Source organism: Spea bombifrons, chromosome 4, assembly GCF_027358695.1.
Source record: "Spea bombifrons isolate aSpeBom1 chromosome 4, aSpeBom1.2.pri, whole genome shotgun sequence".
Taxonomy (NCBI): Eukaryota; Metazoa; Chordata; class Amphibia; order Anura; family Pelobatidae; genus Spea; species Spea bombifrons.
In genome coordinates this window covers 65,892,044-65,919,151 of record NC_071090.1, presented here as the reverse complement: position 1 = coordinate 65,919,151, position 27,108 = coordinate 65,892,044, and the positions used below count along the sequence as shown (strand labels likewise).

The 27,108-nt window shown below is 37.2% G+C and overlaps 1 protein-coding gene across 2 annotated transcripts in view; it reads right to left on the bottom strand.

The window, feature by feature from the left end:
• The window catches only part of USP6NL (USP6 N-terminal like), a 70,035-nt gene that overhangs the window by 8,311 nt on the left and 34,616 nt on the right, over positions 1-27,108 (bottom strand). For both annotated transcript variants that reach the window (XM_053465220.1, XM_053465219.1), the window contains exons 3-13: positions 26,248-26,330; positions 17,943-17,982; positions 17,388-17,468; positions 15,437-15,544; positions 14,879-14,988; positions 13,529-13,577; positions 11,269-11,389; positions 9,986-10,080; positions 8,477-8,542; positions 8,013-8,112; positions 1,527-1,679 (exon numbers count right to left, since the gene is read on the bottom strand). In XM_053465220.1, coding sequence (XP_053321195.1) covers positions 1,527-1,679; positions 8,013-8,112; positions 8,477-8,542; positions 9,986-10,080; positions 11,269-11,389; positions 13,529-13,577; positions 14,879-14,988; positions 15,437-15,544; positions 17,388-17,468; positions 17,943-17,982; positions 26,248-26,330 — 1,006 coding nt within the window. The remainder of the gene's footprint in view (positions 1-1,526; positions 1,680-8,012; positions 8,113-8,476; positions 8,543-9,985; positions 10,081-11,268; positions 11,390-13,528; positions 13,578-14,878; positions 14,989-15,436; positions 15,545-17,387; positions 17,469-17,942; positions 17,983-26,247; positions 26,331-27,108) is intronic.

Here is a 27,108-nt window from a genome sequence, read left to right as displayed (position 1 = left end):
GGGAGAAATAGGAATGTTCGAATCAGAGTGCAGCATTCACCATAGAAACCAGTGAGATTTCTATACAATAACAAAATAGAATTATTTCCCATCTTAACCTAAGTGTTTTTAACATTGTCCAGGGTACAGCTGAATTGTTAACTATTCGTCATCCAGGTATGGAGGGAGAGAGAAGGAAGAGAGAATGTGATATTACGGGAAACAAAGCTGCATGGAGTGGAGGTAACGAGCAAATTTTAACAACTACATTGCTTGTATACGCACGTGCAGAATAACCGGGTCATACCCTACTTAGAATTCTTTATATAGAGCATGTTACAATATTGGCACCCTTACTATGGACTTTAGTTATAAGCACTGTGGATATCAATGGTCCTAGGAAACTTCAAATGTGCTTCTCCTTTCAAAATGTTGAAAATGTTGAAGTTAAATCTGAGGTTCATTCAAGAGCATATACGTTGTCACTATTAAACGAAATGTGCCATGGTCACACAGGTGAATTCAGCAGACTATTTAGACTATATCTAAAGACTGCTATTGCAATATTGATTTACTCAGCTTTAAACACTTTATGTTTTTAATGTAGTGCAACATAGTTTCTGTTTTCAGAAGCAAACACTTAACGCCAGGTAAAATCAGTCTATGTGGTGTTGAAGTAACACATTGCAGAGCAGCCCAGGAACACACCGGGTGTTGAAATTTTGAAAAGGTGTGCAGACATATAACAAGATCCACCGTGCCAAAGAGTGGTGATAGTTTATGAGGTGTGAACATGCTTAGCACTTGTCAGCTGTTACTTGGCTGTGATTGCAGATGGAAGATTTTACTGAACTAATGAAAATGCATTAACGAGGAGAATGCGTTATTTGCCATAATAAAAGCTATAATGTCCACGAGAGAACTACATTTTATGCTTTCCCAAAAGGTAGGCTGCACGACCAGAGGTTACTATGCACTGTATTTAAGCAACCTTTCATAACCATGCATAGGGCCCAATTTAAACCTTTGGTCAGTAATGTACTATTCAATGACCTTAACCTTTAATTTTTGTGTTTATTATATTCTACTGTCCTTAAATGATTTATTTGCCGTTCCAACATCTCAACTATGGTTGTTATCGATCTTCATGCTAGTCTTAAATCAAAAGAAAGTATGCTGTTACAACTATACTAAATATTTTAGTTTAGCTGAAAGAAAAAGTTAAAATTGGTTATCCATTCATAATATTGAACCTATAAAACAATCTAAGGTTGAGTATAGGCTGTTATCAAACTTCATACCAAGATAAAGCCTTTGAGTGGGCACACCTTTATTTAGACAGACACATGATTGTGTCAATGGGAAATCTGTGTCTCTCGAGGACCGGGTGGAATTTGTTCATACGTCCACACCGTCAGCAACATAAGTGATCTATAGTGGCTATGCTAACGTATACCCCAACAGCAACGTAATGTAACAATTGCAGGCTTTTTCAGTAAACAAGGGCATTGAGAATGTAAATTACTTGGGTAGCCATGTTTTCTTACCTGGTGGAGGAAGGTCAAGCTTTGCCCGCTTCAGTTCAGACATAGAAAGTTGAAGTTGATCTATTACATAATCATCTTCAAAACCAAAGTTCTTGGCAAGATTTTCCTGCAGGAATTCTATGAGCTCTTCCATAGACAGCTTCATTAGGTATTCTAGACAAAAACAGGGGGCCGTTATGGACAATTCTTTTAATAACAAAAATATAGGTAAAGTGTGGGGAGAGTAAATCACTTGAACGCTTAATGAGCTGAAATAGCTTTAAAAGCATCATTAAGGCTTTTTGGGTTATTAGCATTTAATTATTTATGAATAATTGAACAGGGAAAACAAAAACTGTGAAAACACTATGCTGAATTATAAAACTTCATAAAAAAAATTGTCTGGCGAAATGGAAAGAATATAAATTATTGTCTGTAAATTGCTACAGCCACTCACAAGCATACACAATAGATCTGGAATGATTTTAAATGGTGCTACAGAAAAGTTAAAGTGATCATATTCTAATGAAGCTCTTCTCATCACGCAGACGCTGCACCTTATTAAAGGAACATAAATTACATTCCCTATAGGAAGGACAAACATTTATGTTATCAAATGAAATTTACACTGTACTCTTGCTTGAGATTAAAAAAATATAAAATGGTGTATTTTGGATAGAACACGGAATGTTTGAGTTTGAGGAGAAGAATCTTCTTGCCCCAACCAAGTGAGACAATATGTTTCACATTTATGACAACGCAAATGATCTCAGATGGGATGCACTTCAAAGACTAAGGGCCACCTGAACAGTCCCCTATTTAAGACAACAGCCAGGGGCAGCCATATAATGGGTTACAATAGAGAGTAGTTGATTTGCATATGGTGCCAAGTGATTAAATCATTTGGCAAATGTATACCCGTGTACAAAGAGTAAAGCCTTTTTAGGTAAGTGTCCCTTTAAAATTAAGTCTGTATGACGCCATTGGAATCGCTAACTAAACACAACAGAACATCTCTGGCTCTCCATGGATTATGCTCATATTTCCACATCATGGGGCACATAAGTGATTTATTGTGGCCGTATACAAAAGCCCCTTCTGTTATCTTTTACTGTACAAGTAAGCACCTTGCATGTTCAGTTTTTAATGAAAGTGTGACGGCAGGGAGATGGGGTGCTAGATTGTACAGCACCACTGTGGCTCTTTTTAAATAGTGGGGGTTGTATACAATACAGCCTCTCTCTATTTTGCATTTGGGGGGCGAGGTGTATAAGATATGCAGTACTGCCTCATTACAAAACACACTTTGTAGGAGAGATGAACATTTGAACTCAGTGATAGCCCTATGCATTATGAAGGGCCAATCCCAGTGAGCTTATTCTAGCAGAAGAGCTCGGATGGAAAGCGAAGTCACTGCAGTGACCTGCAATTCTCTTACCAACTCTGTATCACAGCCATACAATATGGAACATGCATTATTGCTTAAAATAACTAAAAAATAAGAAACATAACAAGAAGAAAAAAACAAGAAAAAATAACAAAACCACAAATACCTATGATTTTTTTTGCTGGAGAAAAAAAAAACCTCACAGTCAGTAAGCGTTAACCATCTGATATTTAAAACATCTGTCTTCGTTATTTGATCAATAAAACAGCAATTACTTCAAAGACCAGCTATGAAGCGCTCACGCTTCTGTAGTGATCGCACGTAATCCTCACTTTGTGAATACACTAGGCAAGAATAATATCTTCCTCAGTCAATGTCCAGTGTAGCTTCTCTTTTATTGATCAAATAAAGGTGATGCATTTACTGAATATTACATGGCAGAAATGGTCCAGCTTTTCTGTTTTTCACGTCTCGGCCTGCGCAAGACAAGGAACAGCCACCGCATATTATAAAGAAAAAGAAATCTTGCATATTTCATCACACATAAAAAGCAGCAGAGGTAATTATGAGTAATTTAATGAGAACTCTCTTAACCATTCATGAGGATTCTGAATTATGCAGGTGAAGTGTTTTTTTTCCCCCCTATACACACACAAATTAATTTGCGGCTATCAAATTGCTCCAAATGTTAAGTATACAATTCTTCAGGAAGGAAAATAACTTTTAAGCATGATAAAAGATGGTAAAGAAAAGGACATCCCCAGTACGATCATAGCAAACCAAAAGAGCTCGAGCTAGCCAAATCCCATGCCCTGGCACAACAGGAATAAAGGAGAGGCAATTAATTGTATCATGTCATTTCTCCTCATCCCACTGCATATGTGCTGGGTTTTTTAGCAAAGGGCAGTATTCTCCTATATCAGATCTCTCTTCCAAGTTGTCTGTCATAGTCCAGTGCCAACTATTATTGTAAATGAAGAGAAAATCTGTGCATAGCTCTCTGTGCATGGTCATTATGTACTGGATAAGTCAATCTGATATAGATGGATAGGTACTGGTATTTATTAAATTGGTTAAGAATAAAACCAGCCAAAACAAACTAAAACAGAGCAATGTAAACCATAAGAAATGGACAGCTCTGCAGCCGGGGGAGCACCGTCCTGAACGAATCATTAAAGGAGATACCCACATCTTCTATCTCGGAAACAGGGTTTTTTTCCCCCAATTGACATTCCAAATGTAAACTCACTCCGCTTTACTGAAGGGGAAATAAGCCCTTAGCCACATGCATCACACGTGTTGAAAGAATCCCCGCTGCATTCCGTTATGTAGGTTACTCAGTAACAACACTAAAATTTAATTGCTTTTTGTAAGATGATAAAATGGCTAGTACCTTCAGGGAAACATATATATAAACAGAAGACTCTGTGCTGTTAAGCACATTTTTATTGTACAGAATCAAATGCGTCTCAGTTTTGTAGGGATAGCGTGGTGCCTTGTGCTTCTGGGTGATACATCACTGGATCTCCTCTCTCACCACCTACAGATCGCATTAACAACTATGTTGACTATGTTCCCTTAAGTCAACAATAAACACAGGGACAACATTTCCACCATATATACTACAAAAAAACGCAACTAAAGGTTACCTTACCTATATCATATGTGCCTACAGCAAGCTTATGAGAATAAACAGCATTGATAGAGCATCCAAAGCATTTAAAGCTTTTCACCTAACCCAAAAAGTGTTACTTAACTATTCTACTGATAAAGGATGTCTTGTCTACACAAACCCATCAACAGGGGAGGTGGCCAACAATGACCAAAGAGTACAAAGAAGCGTGAACCAAGAACCATATACTGGGAATAAGCTTTTTTTTCAAAATCATCAATTATGTGCATCTTTGAATTATTGCTTGCAGTATGTTTCTTACATTCTAAAAAAAAGTTATCTTTTTAATACAAAGTAACAGATTTGGAATCAGACACAGTTTCTTATAAGGTTAGGAGGTAATGCAATAATCACAGAGACCCTGATTAACCACAGTGGTAGAGGACAAAACAGGAACAATGTTTAAAAGGACAAAGCTGACAACAATTGTAAATGAGATTAACCCCTTAAGGACCAGGCTGTATTTTACCTTTTGTACCATTGGGACCGAGGCTGTTTTAACACTTTTGCGGTGTTCGTGTTTAGATGTAATTTTCTCTTCACTCATTTAGTGAACCCACACAAATTATATGTTGTTTTTTTCAGCACAAGAAGGGCTTTCTTCAGATACCATTGTTTTAATCATATTATCTAATTTCCCATAAAAAAAGTAATAAAATATGATGAAAAATGTAAAAAAAAAACACATTTTCTGACTTTTACCCCAAAAATCTTTTACTCATCCAAAAAAGCTAATGAAAAAACCTACTAAATATATTCTACTATTTGTCCTGAGTTTAGAAATACCCAATGTTTTTATGTTTTTTTGCTTTTTTCTGCACGTTATGGAGCATTAAGTACAAGTAGCATTTTGCTATTTCAAAACCATTTTTTCCAAATCTGGTAATTCTTCCCCCCATGTACCATTTCGGGTATCTTTGAACCCGGCCAATGCATTTTACCCCATCAAGTCATATATTTTTGAAAACTAGACACCCCAAGGTATTCCAAATGCTACAATTTTAACTCTTTCCATGCACTAATTCTACCATCAGCCTTTGTCAAACTTTGTGGTAGTAATTTATTTTGTGTTTTTTTATCGCTAAAATTGCTCTTCAGGTATGGATATACAGCTCCTGGTATACATCACTTTCAAACAACACCCCAATATGTGTTCAGCAACATCTCCCGAGTACAGTCATACCCCTCATGCATGGGTTTGTTGGGTTGTTTGGGAGGTAAAACGCCACATTTAGGAAGTGCACATTTTTTAACTTGGAACTTTTACATCTGGTCATTCTGCCCCCATGTCCTAATAGGACCATCTTTGAAGCCGGCTAATTCAATTTACCCCATCAAACCATATATTTTTGAAAACTAGACACCCAGAGGTATTTCAAATGCTAGTATTTTAACCCTTTCCATGCATGAGATTCTACCACCAGCCTTTGCCACACTTTGTGTTAGTATTTTTTTGGTATTTTTTTTTACACAAATTGTACTTTGGGTATACATTTATAGCTCCAGGTATACGTCACTATCAAACAACACCCTAATATGTGTTCAACAACATCTCTCGAGTACAGTGATACCACCCATGCATGGGTTTGACTGCTGTTTGGGGTTAAAAGGCCACATTTGGGAAGTGCGCTTTTTTTCCCCTATTTTGGTCAGTCTGTGCCTATGCCCTATCTTTGAGCCTGGCCACTACAATTTACCTCATAAAACCATATATTTTTGAAAACTAGACACCCCAGGGTACTTAAAATGGTAGTATTTAACCCTTTCCATGCATCAGATTCTACCACCAGCCTTTGCCACACTTTGTGGTAGTATTTTGTTTTGTATTTTTTTCACACAAATTATACTTTGGGTATAAATTTATAGCTCCAGGTATACGTCACTATCAAACAACACCCTAATATGTATTCAGGAACATCTCCCGAGTTCAGTCATACCCCACATGTATGGGTTTGTCTGGTGTTTGGGGTTAAAATGCCACATTTTGGAAGTGCGCTTTTTTTTCCCCATTTTGGTCAGTCTGTGCCTATGCCCTATCTTTGAGCCCGGCCACTCCAATTTACCCCATCAAACCATTCATTTTTTTAAATTAGACACCCCTTGGGTATTTGAAATGCTTTTATTTAAATTTTTCCATGTCAGTGCTAATTTTAGCACTTGCTCATAATAATAAACTTTATTTTTTTATTTTATTTATTTTACTCTTTTTGGACTTTTTTTTTACATTTTGCTGGAACTGGATAGTTCCTCTAAAGCATAATAATTTTTAAATGTTACCATGTTTTTTTTAAGCTTTTTCTTTTTCCTTTTTTTTTTTTTTTTAATATTTTTTTTTTTTTTTTTTTTAATATTTTCCTAATCACATAGTGATTAGAAAGCTGGGCTCCATTGACTTGTATGGTTGAATGCAGTACCTGTATTCAACCTGCAAGTGGAGCCAGAGTTCACTAGAGGGTCTGGAGACCGTCTAGCCAACTTTTAAAACTTTATAATTCTTTTTCCCGGGCCGCCGCCATCTTGCGGATGGCGAAGACAACGTGCAGCTGCGGCTGTGACCGCTCTCCGGAGCGGTCACAGCCCACCCAGAGGTAAGTGTTTGGTGTCGCTGGATGCCTCCTGAACGAGGCATTCCAGCGACACCATTGACGTTTAGGAGGTGATCGTTGATCGCCTCCTAAACGCTTTTAAAACGGGCGTCCGCCGCCATACAATGTATGGCGGCTGTTGACGCCCCGGGGAGGGGCCAGACATGGCCCATCATGCCGATCTCGGTGTTGCTGAATGCCTCGACATCGAGGCATTACAGCAACACCGTTTAAGCTTAGAAAGTGATCGTTGATCACTTTCTAAGCTTGTTTAAGTCTCATGACGTGTCAGGTACGTCATAGGTCGTTAAGTGACCGTTTTGCATGACGTGCCTGACCCGGCAATGGACGTTAAGGGGTTAAAGAACGCCAATCCTTTAGCCGACACGTTTTCCTTTTTAGGAAATTAAGTCCTGAATTAGTCCTGAAGCACAGCACTCCCCAACATGATCATGGAGTAGTAGAAAGAGGAGGAAGATGATATGTGGTTTAAATATATTCTCTTCCTTGTTTTTCTGTTGCAGCACAATGAACACTGATCAATTCACTACCAGGGGGCCTTGAAATCCCAAGAATAATGCTATGAGCAACATCCTCCCAATACATTCTCCTGGGATCTGTGTCATTGTCCCAGTTATGTCAAGATCAGTCAGAAAAATAAACCTTGAAGCAGGAAATAATATACAAGACTCCAGCGCTAGAACAGGAGGTTGTCAGACCTCGGCTAGGAAAGTCTTACAATATACGAGAGCAGCAGAATGCCATTTTATAAAACTATAGAAGCTTGAATATTAAGGTAACATTATGGAGAGAACCCAAGATTTTATGTTAATGATGCAAAAAAATTGGTTTTAGAATCTTACTTTTATGCAGTTTTAAAATGGTGTAGGACATAGCGGTAAGGACTCTGTCTCCTTCAAGTATGTAGATATCCCATATCCTTAAGTTAAGCGTGAAAGGAGTCTAGAAAACACAGAAAAACACAATGGAAACAAACATTTAATTCATTGTACCAAAATGCACATATGTTTATGTCTATTATTTTTTTTTTTTTGTAATTGGTCAATTTGCCCTTGGAGTTCTAAACCTCACTAAGTTGTTTATGAAGATTGCTGAATGTATTTTTACAACTGAAATGAAGTATGAATGATCAATATTAGGCATTTGTGTAACTATTTATAAAGACAGCCAGATTGTACTGTTGCTGTATGGTACAAAATTATACATAACAAGGAACAATTATAGAATTTAGCCTGTGATGCTAAATGGAATAAAGGCAATGCATCAAATTCACATGGGCGAATGAAGACACATCTATAATATTTACCCGATCTAGGAAGCACTGGAAAAACCATTTCATAGTGTACAGACTTGTGTAGAGTTCCTGAGATTCCTTGGAAATTAAAAACAACAAAAAAGATTATTATAAAAGACCATCTAGCATACTAGTCTCACTGCAATGAGAACTAAGACAAATGTATTCTATCAGAATCCAGAGCAGCGATTCCTGACACCACATGGTAATGCGCCTTTACAGCTGATTTCCGGTCATTGCCAAGACATAACAGTAACAAAAACATGAATATGTGCTTTCAAGTCCCAAAACAATTACAACAAACCTTAGTATGACATCAAGCCACACAGTCATGAACATGAGCTATGCTTCTTTCACATGCTCCGTAAAACTCCAATTCCAGTCCGATTGAAATCAAAGGGAGTAGCAGCAGCCATCCCATGTATGTCAACGGAACACTGGTCAATGCCAATATATATGGTACATGCCATTAGTGGGCATACATGTGAATGACTGATACTTCAGTATCATCCCCCTTGATATACGCTACAGTTCAAAAGTTTGGGATCACATTGCTGTTTTCATGGAACACAAGTGATGGTTGCTGATAAACGGTCTCTGTACGCCTATGAAGGTATTCCATTAAAAATCAGCCAATTTACAACATTAACAATGTCTACACTATATTTTTCATCGTTCTGATGTTATTAAAATGAGTTTCTTTCAAAAAGGACATTTTCTAAGTGACCCCAAACTTTTGAACAGTAGTGTATTTGCATATATATTTATAGTATGGCGAAAACGTGAAGGATAAATTAGTGACTATATTTGAAGTCAATTGTCTGGTACAATGCAACTACAGTGGGTATGATTATCAAAAAATTACTGTTCATACTGCATTATTTTACACTACATTGGTGCTTTCAAGTATTCAGATAACTTCATATAGACGCTAAAATGTAATTATTCACAATTATGGGCGTTTTACAACGACATTTCTTTTTAGCCTATGCGAACGTGTATCTAGGTTCTAAGAAACTAAATATATTATGAAAAAAGAAATAAAAAAGTATGCTGAGACCAAAGCTGCAGTGTGGTTTTATATGCTACTGTTAGTGAGGGAATTTTAAAATGAAAGGGATGGGCATAAAAATCTCTTCAGTATAAGACTAATTAAGGTTTAATTCTTTACATCATTCTTTACAAAATTGGCAGTCTAGATGGGCTAAAGTTTACCATCAGGGTAGGGTTGACTTGGGGGGCAGGGACTGCAAGGGTCCAGTCAAGGAAAAGTCACGTGTGCAGTAATCAAGTAACTACGTGAGCAAGCGAGGCGGTGTGTGTTAACTATATGCAGATTATATGGGGGTAATACAGAATGGTAGGATTGGACCAGTTAAGATTTACTTGACCCCCGGGCCAAGAAGTGCCAGACCTCAGTTGTTTATTTGCTATCTTATAATTTTAGAGAGTACCTTCCAATTAATAAGCCACTCCATTTCCTAGAAATTACCATAATGCAACACATTGCTTTACACTTACAAAGTGCTTCTTAAGCTTAGGCATAAATTTCTTCATTATTTTGTCATGGTGCTCCTGAAATCTTAAAAGCTTTGGGAAACCTGGTACAAAGAAACCTACAAGAAAACACAGAAAGGCAGATAAGAAATCAAGAGCTACTGGACAAGAGAAGCTCACTGCGACGTATATTCTAACCACAGGTCGTGCTATCGGTCTGGAACAAAAATGGTCCGTGTTAACTGCTAAAAACGTCAAATCAGGGTGACTGTTTGGTGCACAAAGTATTCAAATGGAACTATTTTACTATAAATCAACAGAAATACATTGCAAAAGGTTACAAAAATAACAGTTTCTTGATCTGAAGCTTTCCCTGTTCTCTTTAACCACACAACCATCAGCAATGGTAATAGGGTTGGCAATGCAGCCCAAGTTACCATGACAATTTACCCAAGGATAGATATATATATATATATATATATATATATATATATATATATATATATATATATATATATATATATATATATATATACACACACATACAAACACACACACACACACACACATTATATATATGTATATACACACACACACACACATATAGATAGATATCCACGATGTTGGCACATTTCAAACCTGTAAAATTTGGGAAAAGGTGACAGATCATATATTACAAAAGGAAACCTCTTCTGCTTCCCTTAACTAAAATAACCCTCTAACTGGATATTACTTTTTCCTTTTACTTTTAAATATTACTTGGTCCTCGCAAAAAAATGTAACTATTGCAGTAGCATTTCACTGATAAAATTTTATTTTAGAGCCCTTTAAATGTAACAATAATTGAATGGTAATGTTCTTATAAAGATAAATTTCACTTCCGCCATTCCAAATCTTAAGCAGCTGTGTTTCTCCAATGGATACACGTTGCTAGGGGGAACAATATTTCATATTCACATTATCATTTATTTGAATATTCATGAAGATGCCGCAATCAAATTTTCTTATAATATGATCAACCAATTATAGATCTGCGACGGTAGAGAAGAGTTTCAAGCATGCACAGTATTCAATCATTAACTCAGTAACAGAGGGGTTCAGTATATTACATTAAAACGTTGGGATATTAATGCATACATTCAGTAGTGTCGATAATTCAGTGTATGCTCAAACCAAAGCTATTTCAGGGAACTAAACTCCAAAAAGAAAAATAATCTATTTTCATATTAAAACAGTATAAATAAAATGCTGGGATCATGGAAAAACTCCAAAATGTTTTTCATTGTTATAAACTTATTATTTCTTACCATGCATAGAATGTCTATTGTCGGAGAACAGTTTTACCAAGGCCCAAAAGGCATCTTCTTCATTCATATACATGAGTAGTAACGCGGTAATTTGGCTCATTCCCTGACAGTATCCAACTTCCTGGGAGGGAAGAAAAGATGTTTAAATTGTACCAGTGACTGCGACAGTGGCCTTTTTCCAGGATGCACACACACTCCCTTATTGTTGACCAGCACCAATAAAGTGTCACCCCACAGTCATCAATTACTGCAGGGCAGCACTTTACTAACTAACTCTGCCAAGATAGCCAAACCACATGTTTAGACAGAACCTAAGGAGTCATTAAGGTGAACCAAAAATAAGCGTTAATGACCGTATGCTTGGGCCGGCCAAAGGGCTCATTAGTTTTCATCCTTAAAAATACAATTAAGCAAACTAATTATTTGAGCTAAAATCAGCATTACTCACCATTCTTCCAATCCCTTTCTAGTGCCTTCTTTTTCCCCGCTGACAGCACAGGTGCTGAGTGTCCATAACACGCTGTTAGATCCTCACTGTTGGACGCAAGGATCCGAGAGAGTGTATGGACACTGCCAGTGCCTGTACTGTGGGAGAGGGAGATAAGGCAGCACAAAGAGATGCTTAAGATTTTACAAACCTTACTTTCACATAAGTATGACCTTGCTTAATTATTTTCTTAAACGTGAACAAAGTTTAATGTCAATTCAAGGACAAGCACCCAACTACAAACCAGCCGTGTGAACGTAGCAATTAACTATACCTTAGATTTGCGTATTTTTATTTATTTTTTAAATACATTTAATGGCGACTTGAACAAACCATCGAAACCTAGTGCTGCGGGGACTGTGAAACAGAGGAAATTTCAGAGACCGTGTAATACAACGATAGACTGCTCGCAACACATTGTCGGGTTCAATGGGTTAACAAGCCTGGCTTTGACACCGTGTAGAGAGTTTGCCAGGAGATTTTGTGCATACACGTCAATACCATCTGGCAGAGCAGAGCTCCAGTAGGCGTAGGGGTCCCCGAGCCGTGTGAATTCTCGGATGATTGTGACCAACGTGATAATTACAGACACCTGTTAATTTATGCACAAAGATCTTTTTTTTTTTTTAATAAACTTGTAAGCCCCTAAGGGGAAAAAAATACACATTGACATGTGGACCATTCTATTTATACATCATAGTTTTTATAACTAATGATCAGACCTTACTCTTCAGCCACCTGTTCATATTCTGCAGGATTTTAGCACTGCAAATGGCATTTGTCAACATTAAGTGTATAGGCTTACTGAAGCTACAAATTGGTTTCATTATATAGAAAATATAAAAAAATTACCCTAGAGGAAAGCTCCCTGGTTGCCATAGCAGCGAATGGAATAATAGTATCAGAAAGTTTATTGCACTTGTTGTTATGGGGATACTAATTTTCCACATTTGCACCAGAATGTTTTTCTTCACATATAACCTGGAAATTCACAGCTATATGCATCCTTGGCATTTTAGAACGCCACGGTTATGCCCACAAGACCCTCACATGAAGTTGTAAGCAGCAAGCCCACTCCACTGGTTGGGCGTCTCTGTTGACAGGATGCGCTGCCCCAAGGAGGGGGAGCAGTAATGGGTTTGTAGTTGCATGTTTGTCCTTGAATTGACATTAAACTTTGTTCACATTTAAGAAAATAATTAAGCAAGGTCATACTTATGTGAAAGTAAGGTTTGTAAAATTGTTATCTTAAGCATCTCTTTGTGCTGCCTTATCTCCCTCTCCCACAGTACAGGCACTGGCAGTGGCAGTGTCCATACACTCTCTCGGATCCTTGCGTCCAACAGTGAGGATCTGACAGCGTGTTATGGACACTCAGCACCTGTGCTGTCAGCGGGGAAAAAGAAGGCACTAGAAAGGGATTGGAAGAATGGTGAGTAATGCTGATTTTAGCTCAAATATTTGCATCCTTGGCATTTTAGAACGCCACGGTTATGCCCACAAGACCCTCACATGAAGTTGTAAGCAGCAAGCCCACTCCACTGGTTGGGCGTCTCTGTTGACAGGATGCGCTGCCCCAAGGAGGAGTATGTGTGTCGAGCTTTCAACATAATTGGACACTCCGTCCTAACAATGTTTCTTCATATATTTAGTTACAAAGGCCAGAAGTTCCATGGGCTCAGGTAACTAGCAACCAAATTTACCAATATTTTAAACAAAGTACAGATTCTATACAAGTTCAGGGTTTTGTTTTTTTTTTTAACCAAAACTTACCGTGTTATACAATGAATATGCAGCCAACACATGAAATAAAGCTTGCTGTCTGAAGAGGGAAAATGAAAAACAAACATTATATCAAAGGTTCACATTTTATAATAAATTCAAGTTTAAGGACATTAAAAAGAGACCGAATGGACCCTCTCTGTGAAAACAGATTTCTCAAATCATAACCTGATACATGCCAAAAAAACCTGCCTTTTATGTCTTTACTATTATGTATTATAACAAGCGCCTGTAATTCTTGTCAATCCAAAAACACTTTGTTCTGGAAGAGAAGACTCCCTTTTGTTTGGAGAAGAAAAAATGCACAAAAAATGTTTCCAATTATCCTAGTGTCTGTCTACCTGATTTGTCATAATTCCAATATATTCTGAAAACACTATCTTGAGGTATAACTAATGCAAAACTGGGGCTGGGAGATAATAAAATGCTCATATTTTGTGTTGATATTAATTCTGGACTTTTGGGTTATCTGTAGCTTTAAGAAGACCGTACCATCCAGCTACTAGTTGTTCAAGGTTAAAATAAAAAAATCCCACCAGATCTGTGCCACACTAATTACACACGACTTTCAACTTTGCGGGGATGACAGGTGGTTTTACGGCTACAAAATTATCTAGAAGAATAGACACTTTTAAACCTGGTGTTACATGACAGCTAAAGAATCCTGATCTTAAATGAAAGTGTTATATTAAAAATGGCAATTTTAAACATCCCTCCCCTGCTGCTATCAAAGAGTCTCTGTCACCCGCAGTTATATGTGAGTTTCCAATGCAATGACACTTTGACAGTAATGAGAGGAGCAGGACATGCGGTATGACAGCGCACGGGAGATAACGAAGTCAATTACGTGGCAGAACATACCCTATACAGTTTTAATGGATCCTTGTCTCATTTAACTAATTTACTTTGCAGCTCAATAGATTATGTGTGTGTGTGTGTGTGTATATATATATATATATATATATATATATATATATATATATATATATATATATATATATATATATATATATATATATATATATATATATATATATATATATATACACATACACACACAGATATTGATTATATAAAATATTATCTATCACACACGGAAGCAAATGAAATGATGCAGGTGGTGGCGCAGTAGAGTGCAAGCGTATAGGTCATGTTTTCTGCAATATATCTGCAATTTTCCTTATCAAATCCCATGGTCATGAATTGGATCTTCAAGGTTGAGGCTTTTATGCTGATGAAGTTCATCAGAAAAAAGATTGATGCAAAAACTGTGTAAAGAGACATTTGGTGTTTTGAGGAGAAAGGGTTTTATGTGTATTGTAGATAAGTAATTGGACTTACTTAACACCATATCGGTCTCTGAACATAATGTGATCTCGAAATGTTCGGTTAACATCCAAATCAATCTGCCTAATGTCAGGAGACAGACGCCTTGCTTTCTGTTTCAGAATCTAAAAAAAAAACAAAAAAAAAAAAAAAAAAACAAAGAGACATGATAAGGCACATACCCAAAATTTAGTTTTTAAAAAAACTGGCCAAATGATATTCACTTAACCAAAAAGCTAATGTTAAGGAACAACGACTACACATGGCATTCGGAAAGTAGGATGCTCACTGCCATTTGTCAATGGACAACCAGGACCACACTTTAAAGAGGACCTGAGGAGCACAGTGTAGGTGATATTAATCCTTTTTTTTATATTAAATAGAACATGATAGACATAAAAGGTACAAATATATAACTACAGCTGTCTGTGCTGATATTCATTATGATATGGTCATAGGTTGCTGAACTTGATGCCTGCTGTAAGACAGTTTCAATACTTAATATGCGGGGAAATATAGGTATATTATCATGGGGTCCCATAAGCCACACACAAATGAACACAAGCGCCCTACCATGTAAAGGTCCTTCCGTTCGTCTTTAAGTTTTGGAACCTCCAAGATTAGCGACCACACCTGCCCTCTTAGCTGAAGTGGGATACCTTTGTAGATTCTTCTGTGGAGCTAAACAATCACAACATATTTTAGCAGATAACGTGCCAATCGTGAACTAAAGTTACCACCAGTGAATTAGGAGAGCATGCAAAGGATTCCATATAAGGATATATTTTACATTTTGGTAAAATTAATGGTTTCATTTACCATGCTTTGTAAATAAACATATCTCATAAAACTTATTTCAAGGTGTTTGCGATTTAACCCACTAGTGGTTTTCTGTTGCAATAAGGAGATCAAAACAGCCATCAGGAGTGAAGGTGTCCTATCCTTTAGCTCTCAAAAAAAGCACTATAAAAACTGTTCAGAGACAAAGCAAACAGAAATATTGACATAACACCACTTTTTACTTTCACGTCGCTACTACTGCTAGGTGCCCAGCATGAAAATACCCTTGTGATTACTTTCATTACAATAACGGGGCAGTATAAAATAGCAAAAGAGTGAAAGCCTTCCAAAACACCCTTCAAGCAAAAGTGGCAGAGTCTAATACTGCGGGGATTTAAAACATGCATGGGATAGGCATAAAGCTATCCTGAATTTAAGACAATATCAGGAAAACTGAGCAGATTAGACTGGCCAAATTCCATGTTTTTATGCAACTCATCATTCACCATTTAGACTCACCCCTGATCTGAGACAAAGTTAAAATGCACAGTTATTATGAACTGCACAAACATCAGCAACACACAAGCATGGTCCTGCATATATATACATCTATCTATAGAGATAGATAGATGGATAGATAGATATTAAAAAATTTTAAAAATGCTAAAAGCAATAAGTTCCAAGACCTTTCTACTTAAGGCTGACATCGGGATGAAGAGAGGTCAACTGTACTATTAGAAGTTGTTTTCAGAAACACGACAAACTCCTAAAACCACGGCAACATTATCAATGCACTGTGAATGAAACACTTCCTCAGCGTTGTGAGAGAAGGTGATACCTTGCACGAGGAAGCGGTGTAAATGAGAAGCATTCAATTATGCTAGAGGAGGTAAAGGATAACAAGCGTCGCTACATGTCAATGAATGACAGGTAACAATTTTGTAAGGCATATGCCGGAAAACAATAGGGTAGCCTTAACCTAAGAATATTAATGAAACATTAGAAAATTTGGATTCAATTTACACATTTTTAATTTTTCCGCTGCAATTTTCTAGCATGTAAAATTATAGCACAAATGTAAAGCTTTGCTAGACGTAACCATCTTTATTTTCAAAGTATACTACAAGCAAAGGAAAGGGTGAAAAAAATATTATTGATGGGCTGTGCTGCATAACTATACGGCTAGCAGGGCCTGAAATTGGTGTGATAATTGTGAGAATCTTGCAATTATGTTTCCAATCCTGCCCACATAATAAAAGTAAATGTTGTATGATGATTTATGGGTCACGGATCCGAGACTGCTAATCACTCTCCGTGCATAATCCATGACTTTCATTGATAACAAACTGGGGGGGTTGCTGGTTGACTCATGTGGTGTAACCTACACTACTAGAGCAGATGGCCAATACAAAAGTTTCAAAGGTATATGGAGTATACATTTAGAATACTGTACTATGCATTAAAACATAAGTTTAGGTCAAGCTACAATGAATAATAAGTACATTATACAAATTCAATAAGTAATACGTTTGAGAGGTCTAAAGGATCAGTGTTGTATGCCGGTGGTGACAAGCCTATTGTCACGAAAATATCTTAGACCAACGTGAATTTCTTATTACAATGATGCCCAAAAGAACAAACACACATCCCTGCAGCTTTTATCTATAAGGTCTTATAGCTAGCAAAAATAGCTTGCTGTGTACTTCTATTACCCTAGAACTACAAAAATATAAATCGAATTTACCTTTTCAGTGTTCTTGTACCTATCCCAACTTCTGAACATTTTCACCCACTTTGATGTTCTTTCAATCTCAAGGAGTTTTTGCTGGTAATTAGGAGAAAGAGCGTAAGTATTTACATTGTTTTAAAGCAGTGTCCATGACTGTCATCACCATGGAATAAAAAAATAAATAAATTAAAAAAAACACTTTATGGGGGGGGGGGTAGTGCAAATGCCATGCATCAATACTGGCACCTCCACCACAGAGGTGGTGCTGTATGAGGTGGCCTTGTCTGCTCCTACTAGAACATACAATAATTATGGTTAAATGAGATTGTCTGCCTTTTCATCTTCTCCCAACCCTTTATATTTGTTTAATATCACATATGTATAACTGTCATCATTATGGTAGTGTATTCATGTAGAGATTGGTCACAGCATGTGTAAAACATGGCTGGACAAAAATCCGCAAAGCCATGGTTCATAATATTCTGCTCCAGTACCCTAAATATATGTGATAATTTACACTAAACCCAGTCAGTACATGAGGCCAGAATAATATTGAAAGTTGTGTCTTACCTTTTCTGTTGCATCATCGTAAGAAGGCAGCTCTTGATCACTATTTAAAAAAAAAAAAAAAAAAAGATTTTCTTCAATAAAAAAAAAGACAAAATAGTACTATGTATTCTATTCTTTTAAAGTGTTACAGAAGTTTAGTGTATCAGGTTTTCTCATCCAGATAGAGGCAGTATAAGCCCGTACATCTCGCTTAAAATTATCATATCAGAGCGTACTTTTAGGATGTTCATATGCACATGGCACTGACATCAACGATCTCTGTGTGCTTTGTGCTTTTGCTTCGGAAAACATGATTATTAACCCATCAGCATTAAACGATAATGGCAGTAATAATTTCCGCTGGCAAATGGCCTGTCATCTACAAAGGATTATCACCAAGGGCTTTAAGTGTGCTTCAAGTGCTGATTCCTCCTCATCCCCTGCTGTTAACAAGCAGCTGATAGTGGGATGATATTAATGCTGTAATTATTTGTGAGATTTCATCTCATACTCATACAAGTAAAATCCATAATATGACTTCTGTTTGAGCTGCTTGAGCATTTTGGACCAAATGATAAGTACCACACAGCTGGAATATTGGCCCAATTTGTGTTTTGACAAGGACATTCACATAAGTACAGTGCACTCGCATCTTCAAGGGTTGCCATCCTTCCAGGAATGTATAGTTTTTGAATATTTAATTTTAAAAAAAGTAACACTAAATAATTGGGTCTGGGGTCTTTGTGGTGTCCAGATGAATAATTCTGGCTTGAGTAGAGCAGAACCAAAAAGTCATATCTTATACGAAGGATGAAATTGTACAATGATGAGAAACCCTGCAAACTAAACCCAAAAACTCCTTTTAAATATTTCAGTGCCAGGGAGGGCCATGATTTGAGACATGCTGCATGTTGAATTCAATGGTTCCATTTAGAAAATCAACTTCATAGAAATGTAACTTTAGATAACATTTTATATTTGTGTTAACTGAAGCAGGAGTTGGCATGAGAGCCGCAGTTTCAACTTACTAACTTCATTATACATTATGAAGGGCCTATAGGGCATCTGCTGCTGGAAGGTTAGATTGGCTCTGTATTCTATAGCTCCTCTATAATATAACTCATTGATTCAACTATACATTACACAAGATGCACAACTAATTGGGTAAATTAAAGCTATAACTCTCCTACAAAAACGGTGTGGGGCACAATCATTAGCAACTGCATTGTCAATACTTTGCCAAGATAACAGCTCTGAGTCTTCTCCTATAATGCCTGATGAGGTTGGAGAATACATGACAAGGGATCCAAGACCATTCCTCCATCTTCAGATTTCTCAAATTTCAGGGTCGACGCTGGTGACTCTCCTCTTTCTATGGGGTTCAAGTCACTGGGCTGGGATGGCCGTAGTAGGACTTTGATTTTGTTCTCAGTAAACCATTTTTTGCGTTGATTTTGATGTGTTTTGGATCATTGTCTTTCTGGAAGATCCAACCAAAGCCCGTTTTAACCTTTCTGGCAGAGGCAGACAGATGTTCATTTAATATATGTTGATATTTGACAAAACGTCCAGGTCCAAAACATTAAAGAGCCACCACCATATTTAACCATGGGCATGAGGTACTTTTCCATGCGTCTACCTCTGTGTGTGTGCCAAACCCACCTCTGGCAATCATTGCCAAAAAGCATTATTTGGGTTTTTATCTGACCGTAGAACCACATTCAATTTGAAGTTCCCATAGTGTCTGGCAAACTAAAGACGGTTGAGTTTGTTTTTGGGTGAGAGTAGATCCTTTTCTTTGTTCAAACAACTTGTGGTGATGTAGGTGATGTCAGATTGTAGCTTTGGAGACATTCTGACTCCAAGACACAACTTCTACAATTCTCCTGCTATGATCCCTGGAGATTTTTTTTGGCCACTCAAACCATCCTCTTCAAGGTTGACTTGAACGTCTTAGCTATTGCTCTGGTGGTGGATATGGGCATTTTCAATACTTTTGCTGTATATCACAGCTATTTTCCTTGGTCTTACCCATTGCGATGAATGACTAACGGCATTTGGCCTATGTGTTTTGTGTAATTTTTTTTTAAGAAATGTTCAAAAGCTGAAACAATAAAGGCAAATTTTCACAGACTTCTTTGCTCAAATTTACCAAGGGTGCCAATATTAGTGGACAACACTGTATGTTGCTAGGGGTAGTGTTTTACTGTATTAACTTTGAATGTAACTTTATGATATCTTGACAGTTGTAACTAAGTAAAGCAAACAGAAAAATAATAGTGTATTTTACACAATTTAATTTAAACCCATATGTCCCTGTTTCTTTACATATATCTTGTTCAAGATGCAAAATCACATTGGTTTCAACTAGAAGGCAGTCATGTCCATTTTTGTTTTAAAATAGAAGAAAACTTTACAAGGACTGGTATGTTGGTCAGATCATGGGAAAAGTGATTCATATAGAGAGACTTTAAGGAGCCAGTAAGCTAAGGGTCTCTTAGTTTTCAGAAAAAAGGGAACATACATATTTTTTAAAAATGACGACTTTTTTTGTATTTTTTTTTATTTTAAAAAACATAGAACACAAAATGCTTCTTTTCCTTGATTCCCTCGATAAATGATCAGTCTCTAAAAGTCTGTATTACAGTGTAATATTGTTTGATAGTCTGCTGTATCGCAGGCACACAATTCAAAAGAAAGAGGCGTTGTGTTATGACATTTTTGGTTATTGAGATGTGCGATAACGCATTGACACGTGTAGATTGCTAAAAATAAACAGATAGGGATCTTAGTTTGTAGAGCGACAGCAAGATGCAGAGGACAGTAAATTCCCACTCTGGGGTATACATGAATCCCAAAACTCATTTTCTGTACAGACACCAAAAATCCCTAGCTATCCTCAGTTGGATGTTCTGTTAATTGTTAACAGAATACAAAATATAAGGCAGCTTTAAAAACACACAATTTGACAGCAGATTTGACCAATCTTCTCTGCCTATTTAACCTTAATTTATTCCTTGGTCTTATCTTATAGATTCGGAAAGCATTCCACCTGTCCTATGCATGTTTAATTTCACTCACTGTGTTAAGCTGTGATACTTCTGATGGGAGGCTGATTCATGTATCTAACACCCCCTCAGTAAAATAAAACTTACATTACAGCTAAAGGTTTGACTCACAGTTTTAGACTCCTCTGAAATTAACTTGCTTCCTGTACTTTGTCAAATCCATTTAAGTATTTAAACGTTTATCGCATCTCCCCTCTCTTCTTTCCTCCAAGTTGACTTCTTTTGTAACATTTATATTAATCACCATATTAGTCCTCATCTTAAAGCCTATGCAGGTTACCCTTCAAAGTGTCATCATGTACAGATTCTATAGCACTGTACAACAGATAATGTCCGTTCTCTTATTCAAATTGTTACATAACACACTATTTGTTATGTCCTGTTTACCTGTTGTACAGCGCTGCTAAATATGATGGCGTTATATAAAAGTTTGAAATGAAACAGACGGATCTGGAGTTGGGAGTCCTGCATACAGAAAATACCACTGCAGAAAAAGACAGATATTGACCTCTAGGGAATATCTCCCCCCCCCCATTAGTATGCACACCTCTTCTTTATTCAGGTCTGCTGATAATAACGTTGCTCATTCCAAGTTTAGCAGCATGTATTTTTAAGTTACGTTTGAAACAATAACATGCATGTTGCAGGTTCTTACTTTTTACCCTAGCACCTCTTCATTCCCCGGATAGTAGTTGTACCACTGCGTGGTTTTGTTCTGAATTAAAGCTCTAACAAGTTATTCCGTGTGGAATGTTTTCCGCTAATGAAACTTCACACTTTATTTTAGCGAGACTGGTTACTTGTACAGCACGTTCTACAGAGATCACTTGAAAGCTAAGCCAGCGAAAACGTTAGCAGCGATCAAGCGTTTAGTAACGCAATCTACACAAGGCTAATCAATTCATTGCTAAACAATGTGCTTAATCCAGAAAATGACTTTTCTAGGTTAAACACATCTGAATAGAAAAATGAATAGAGAGTTAACCAACTGCCCTGGCTAGGAATAAAAAAACGCTGTTGTGTGACCAGAGAAAATTCACAGATGAATAGTTATTAAAATTGGCATAGCTAGTACATCAGGTTAAATTGAACCGTATTGTCCCGAATATAAACTGCACCCCTAAAGTTTGGTGTTAATTTTCAGAAAATGTAATAAAAAATAAAAGAAAAAAAAAGAAAGCTAAAACTCATTCTCTCTTAATGTCTCCCTACTTTATCCGCCGTCTTCCACTTGCCCCCCAAGCATCTCTTTCTATGCAGATCTGTCTGCAATATTCGGGCATCTTAGGGTACCTACCCAAAAGAGCAGAGACACGAGCACAGCCTCTCACAGTTCCTCAGATCGGGGAGCGGGTGTGCTCAGTTTGCAAAAGTGTGCCACAAGTCAAGACTGAACACACGGGGACAAGCGAAAGACAGAGAGCAAAAGACAGAAGAAAGAAAACAGAACAAGAAGATACAAGAAAAGAAGCAGAGACCTGTGAAAACAGACAGGTGCACAGAAGCAGTCTGCGGAAAAGGTAGAGGGACTTTGAAAATATCTAGGGCTGCAACTAACGATTATTTTAATAATCGATTAATCGGCCGATTATTTTTTCGATTAATCGGATAAAAAAAAAAACAATATTTAATAAAATGCCCTGCACCCACCCACACTCTGCCCCATCAGTTTCCCACCCGGCAATCTCTCTCTCTCTCTCTCTCTCTCTCTCTCTCTCTCTCTCCGCTACCGCATCGTTCCACTTACAACGTTCAACCGCAAAACTTTATTCAAATCTTCATCATTCACGCGCGTCACATCCGTCATTACGTAACTTCAAGCAGACGGACACTACAGAGCTCTGCAGCAGAAACGGGGGAACGCTGGCGGAGGTAAGTGAAAGGACGACGACGAATCCATCACTCGATTAATCGATAACGGAAATCGTCGACAACGATTCCCGTTATCGATTATTATCGATTTTATCGATTCGTTGTTTCAGGTCTAAAAATATCTAAACCCCAATTATAGGCCGCAATATTTAATTAGCGCCTATAATCAGAACAATATGGTGTCTTGAACATCGTGGCAGTAAATAAAAGTCTATGATGTATACACTTGCTAAAAGTCATAGATTTGCAGGCATATAGTTAAGTATTTGAATAATTATACAGAGCAGGTGCTAATGATCATCAATATGGAGGCTGAAACAAAATACAATTGTCTAAAATGGCTTGGAATGCTGCAGGGGACATACCAAGACATGTTGGAAAATGCTATGCTTCCAACTTTGTGTGAACAGTTTGGGGAAGGCCCTTTTCTATTCCAGCATGAACGTGCCCCAGCGCACAAAGCAAGATCCATGGTTGGGTGTGGAGGAACTAGACTGGCCTGCACAGAGCCCTGACCTCAACCCCATCAAACACCTTTTTGGATAAACTGGAACAGATTGCAAGCCAGGCCTTCTCATCCAACATCAGTGCCTGAACTCACAAATACTCTACTGGATCGATGGGCAAATATTCACACAGAAACACTCCAAACTGTGGAAAGCCTTCTCAGAAGAGCAGAAGCCGTTATGGCTGCAAAGGGCCAACTATATACTAACGTCTAGGTATTTACAATGCGATGTCACCAAAGTCTCTGTTGGTTTAATGGTCATATGGTGATATCAGCAGAATATAAGTTATAAATACTAATATACTGCAGAACTGGAATTTGTATGCAATCCAGTATCCACCACTACAGTATTTATGTGGGGCAAAAGACAACATCACAAAATAAGTATTTTCTGCAGTTCTTCTCCCAGAGATGGCATTATTCCTGATATGACTGCATTTGTTGGAAAAGTAATGTGACATTACACAGGAATATCTAAAAAGAATGACAAAAAGACGCTAATTGCTATTCATAATTGTTGAAAAGATTTCAACATCTAGACGGTGTTATCAAAGAAAGAATGGAGCGGTTCCTCAACACTTTAAGAGGATCTTAAAATCGTCTAAAGGAGTTAAATAAAATAGCTACCATATATAAATAACAGCACAACACAACGAAGAACTGCACCACTCCATAGTAAATGTTTGGGTTTAAGGCATGCCATGTTTTTGGGATAACATTAAGCATTTCTTGGCGTTTAAAAAAAATCTAAATGACTTAAGTGGAAAAAAATTACTGGAGCCATGCTTATCCCTCCCATAGCAAAGAATAGTGGCTTTATGAGAAATACTACACTATGGTGCTAAGACCCTACCCTTCCCTGATATTGGCCTTGCTGTACAGATGGCACAAACTGTTCCGAACATACTTCACTACTGGCTTGTGCCCTGTTCAAGTACAACCATGCGAGCCATCAACCTTGCCCACCATGAACCTTTTCCAGGCATTTAAAGGGCAACCTCATATGCCACATTTCGGAACAACATTTTGTGCTGGATTTGTTTTTTGGTTAACTGCCCTGGCACACGCTAGGTACGTATATATCTTTAAGGTATGAACAGGATTACTTATGCGTCATTTTTCCCACTATTTATTTTGCAATACAAGCAAGACGTATGAAAAACCCATTAGTGGCTTTAACAAAAAATTTCATCTGATTATTAATAAACAGATCATAAACAAAGCTAAACAGTTTTAGCATCCCTTTTGGCTTTTAATACACAGTACAGGCAAGTAAATATTTTTAAATATGCTAATATTCTACTGTATCTCAAAACGCAGCCGAACTCTTATTTCCTGATTGGCTGCCCACTTAAAAGTGCCGTTTAAGCCTCGTTTAAAATTTGGGGGTAAAGCTTCCCCTAAATTGAAAGTGACTTTTTTTCCTTGTAATAACAAAGTACTTATACATGCATCGTCGGTGAAGCTTCATGAGACAAAAACAACATGGTGAGTGCCAACTACCCAGGGGGTGTCATAATTTAGTACTAAAATCTTATATCTTCCCCAATAATAAATAACTCGCCTAAAAGTTTGATACCAATAAAAAGCTTAACTTCTAAAGAAAAAAAACCCCAATATTTTGTTTTCCCCCATGGGCAAAGTAAAACTTTTTCAAACAAAAGGATGAGAAAATGGTTGAAAATGGCTCAGTTTCCCAGGGGGCAAATTTGGCTAGACCACCGGCGCCCAAAGAGTTAAACTCCTCATTTCCTACCTGCTGCTTGTCAAAGCTTTATCTAAACAAAACATAGGAGAAAAAAAAATGCTATGATGTTAGATAAATGTAGGCTAAACGCGGATGATATACTGATGGGATGGCTGCTGCGTACAATAAAGCAGCACACTCAATTATCTAAATCCTATGTTTTACAGTCCGTGTTATTAGATAAATGCATATAAGAGTGTTTACAGATCACAATTACCAAAGCGATGCTAAAAGCTGTGTGAGTGACTGGTTCCCATTAAGCATCACAGTTTGCTACAAGCAATTACCAAGTATTCACTTCTGCCTATTACTGACCACCTGTCATACAGCGTAACGCAGAGCAGGCAACGTAATGCTTTACGAAGGACATTTCACTAAGTGCCCTACAAGCTCCAATGACTTCCAAAAAGATTGTCATTGACGCTTTAAGTAATACCGGTCATCCATGAGAACCCAAATACTAGCAAAACGCAAGGATACTGCAGATGATGATAAAAGGTGGTTAAGTCTTGAGACTTTAGTCTGTAAAGTCTAATGACCAGAGTCCTCTACACTTTCAGTGTGTGCTTAATTTTGTTATCATTGCTATGACCTATTTTATAGCGACATGGGATCTGACAGCAATATATAAGTAATTATAACTGTAATAATCTCTATAAATATTGAAAGAGTGTGGGAATTGCCAGTCATGTTGGGTGGGTCTTAAAGTCCAGATCTTCTGCTCTCTCCAACAGGTCCACTTCACCAAAGCCCTTTGGACCCTAGTCTTCCTGCACAACAGCTGATCCATTTGCTTCTGTAGGATTTAAGTCACCTTTTTTTTTTTTTGTTGACCAGCAAATTAGAAGCATCCTGAAAATAAACTGTTCATCTTCATTTTCAGCTCCGAATCTAGCAAATATTTACTTCCCCGAGCAAAATAATTCAATTGTAAAATGACAGGCATTAAGGCAAATGGCGTTTTAATAACTGAAAATCAGCATGCAGCCCATTTTCTACTCCACAAATTACATTTTGCTGTAATATGTTTTATTAAAAATACAAGCAGTCAATATTTTACCATGCAGATAAATAATTTTAGTTTATAAATAGCTTTTATTTGCATATTCTCAGAAAAACAAAATTACTTACTGCAGAAAGCCAAATCTGTCAGTGACCTTATAAACTAGATAGTCTGCATCTTCCCAGGGTTCAATCTTTGCTCCGTCTCGGCCCTAAAGATAAACAAATGCAAATTAACAAACATAAATTGCTTAAACATTGGGGTTTCAACTTCAGGTTTCATCAGTGAGGTTCGTACAACATAATCACTGGTATGTGCAGTTTACTTAAAACTCGCACGTTGAGTTACGGTGTAACCCAATATGATATCATACGTATTATCAAAACACCAAATGACATCATAAAAGCTTTTGTGTTCACCAACATATTAACAAAAAACTTCAGAACCTAAATATTAAGAATTGTCTCATTGCTTGCCACTCATAATTCACTTATTTTTGTGACTCTAATAAAAAAATAAAGGTTTCTCCATTTTCCTAAAGAAAGAAACCAAAACTACACAAATGAACTAACCCAAAACCTGCACTCACATATGTAGGGGAAAGTTAGCGGCTGAAGAATTCAGCATGGAATTACTATAACCAGCAGCTGGATAGAATAGCAGCTTTGCACTCCGAAAAGAAAGTTGATATAATTTAGCTTTGTGTGTGTGACATATATCCTCTAACTTTATACTTTGAGTACTGTAAAAAGTAAAGTTAGGCTGCTTGATCTAACCTAAAACTGATGGAAATTCCAGTAGGATTAAACTTTGGACTCTATGTATATTATATATAGATATATTATGGTATTTGTCCATGTTTTTCGGCTGCAGTCGGGTTAAAGCTAGATTTTTTTTTTAAATGTAATTTGTTTACGGTAAATCTATTGGTTTGCATTATGGATTCTCCTTCTAACTCTGAAAAACAGACAGATGTACACATACTGCTA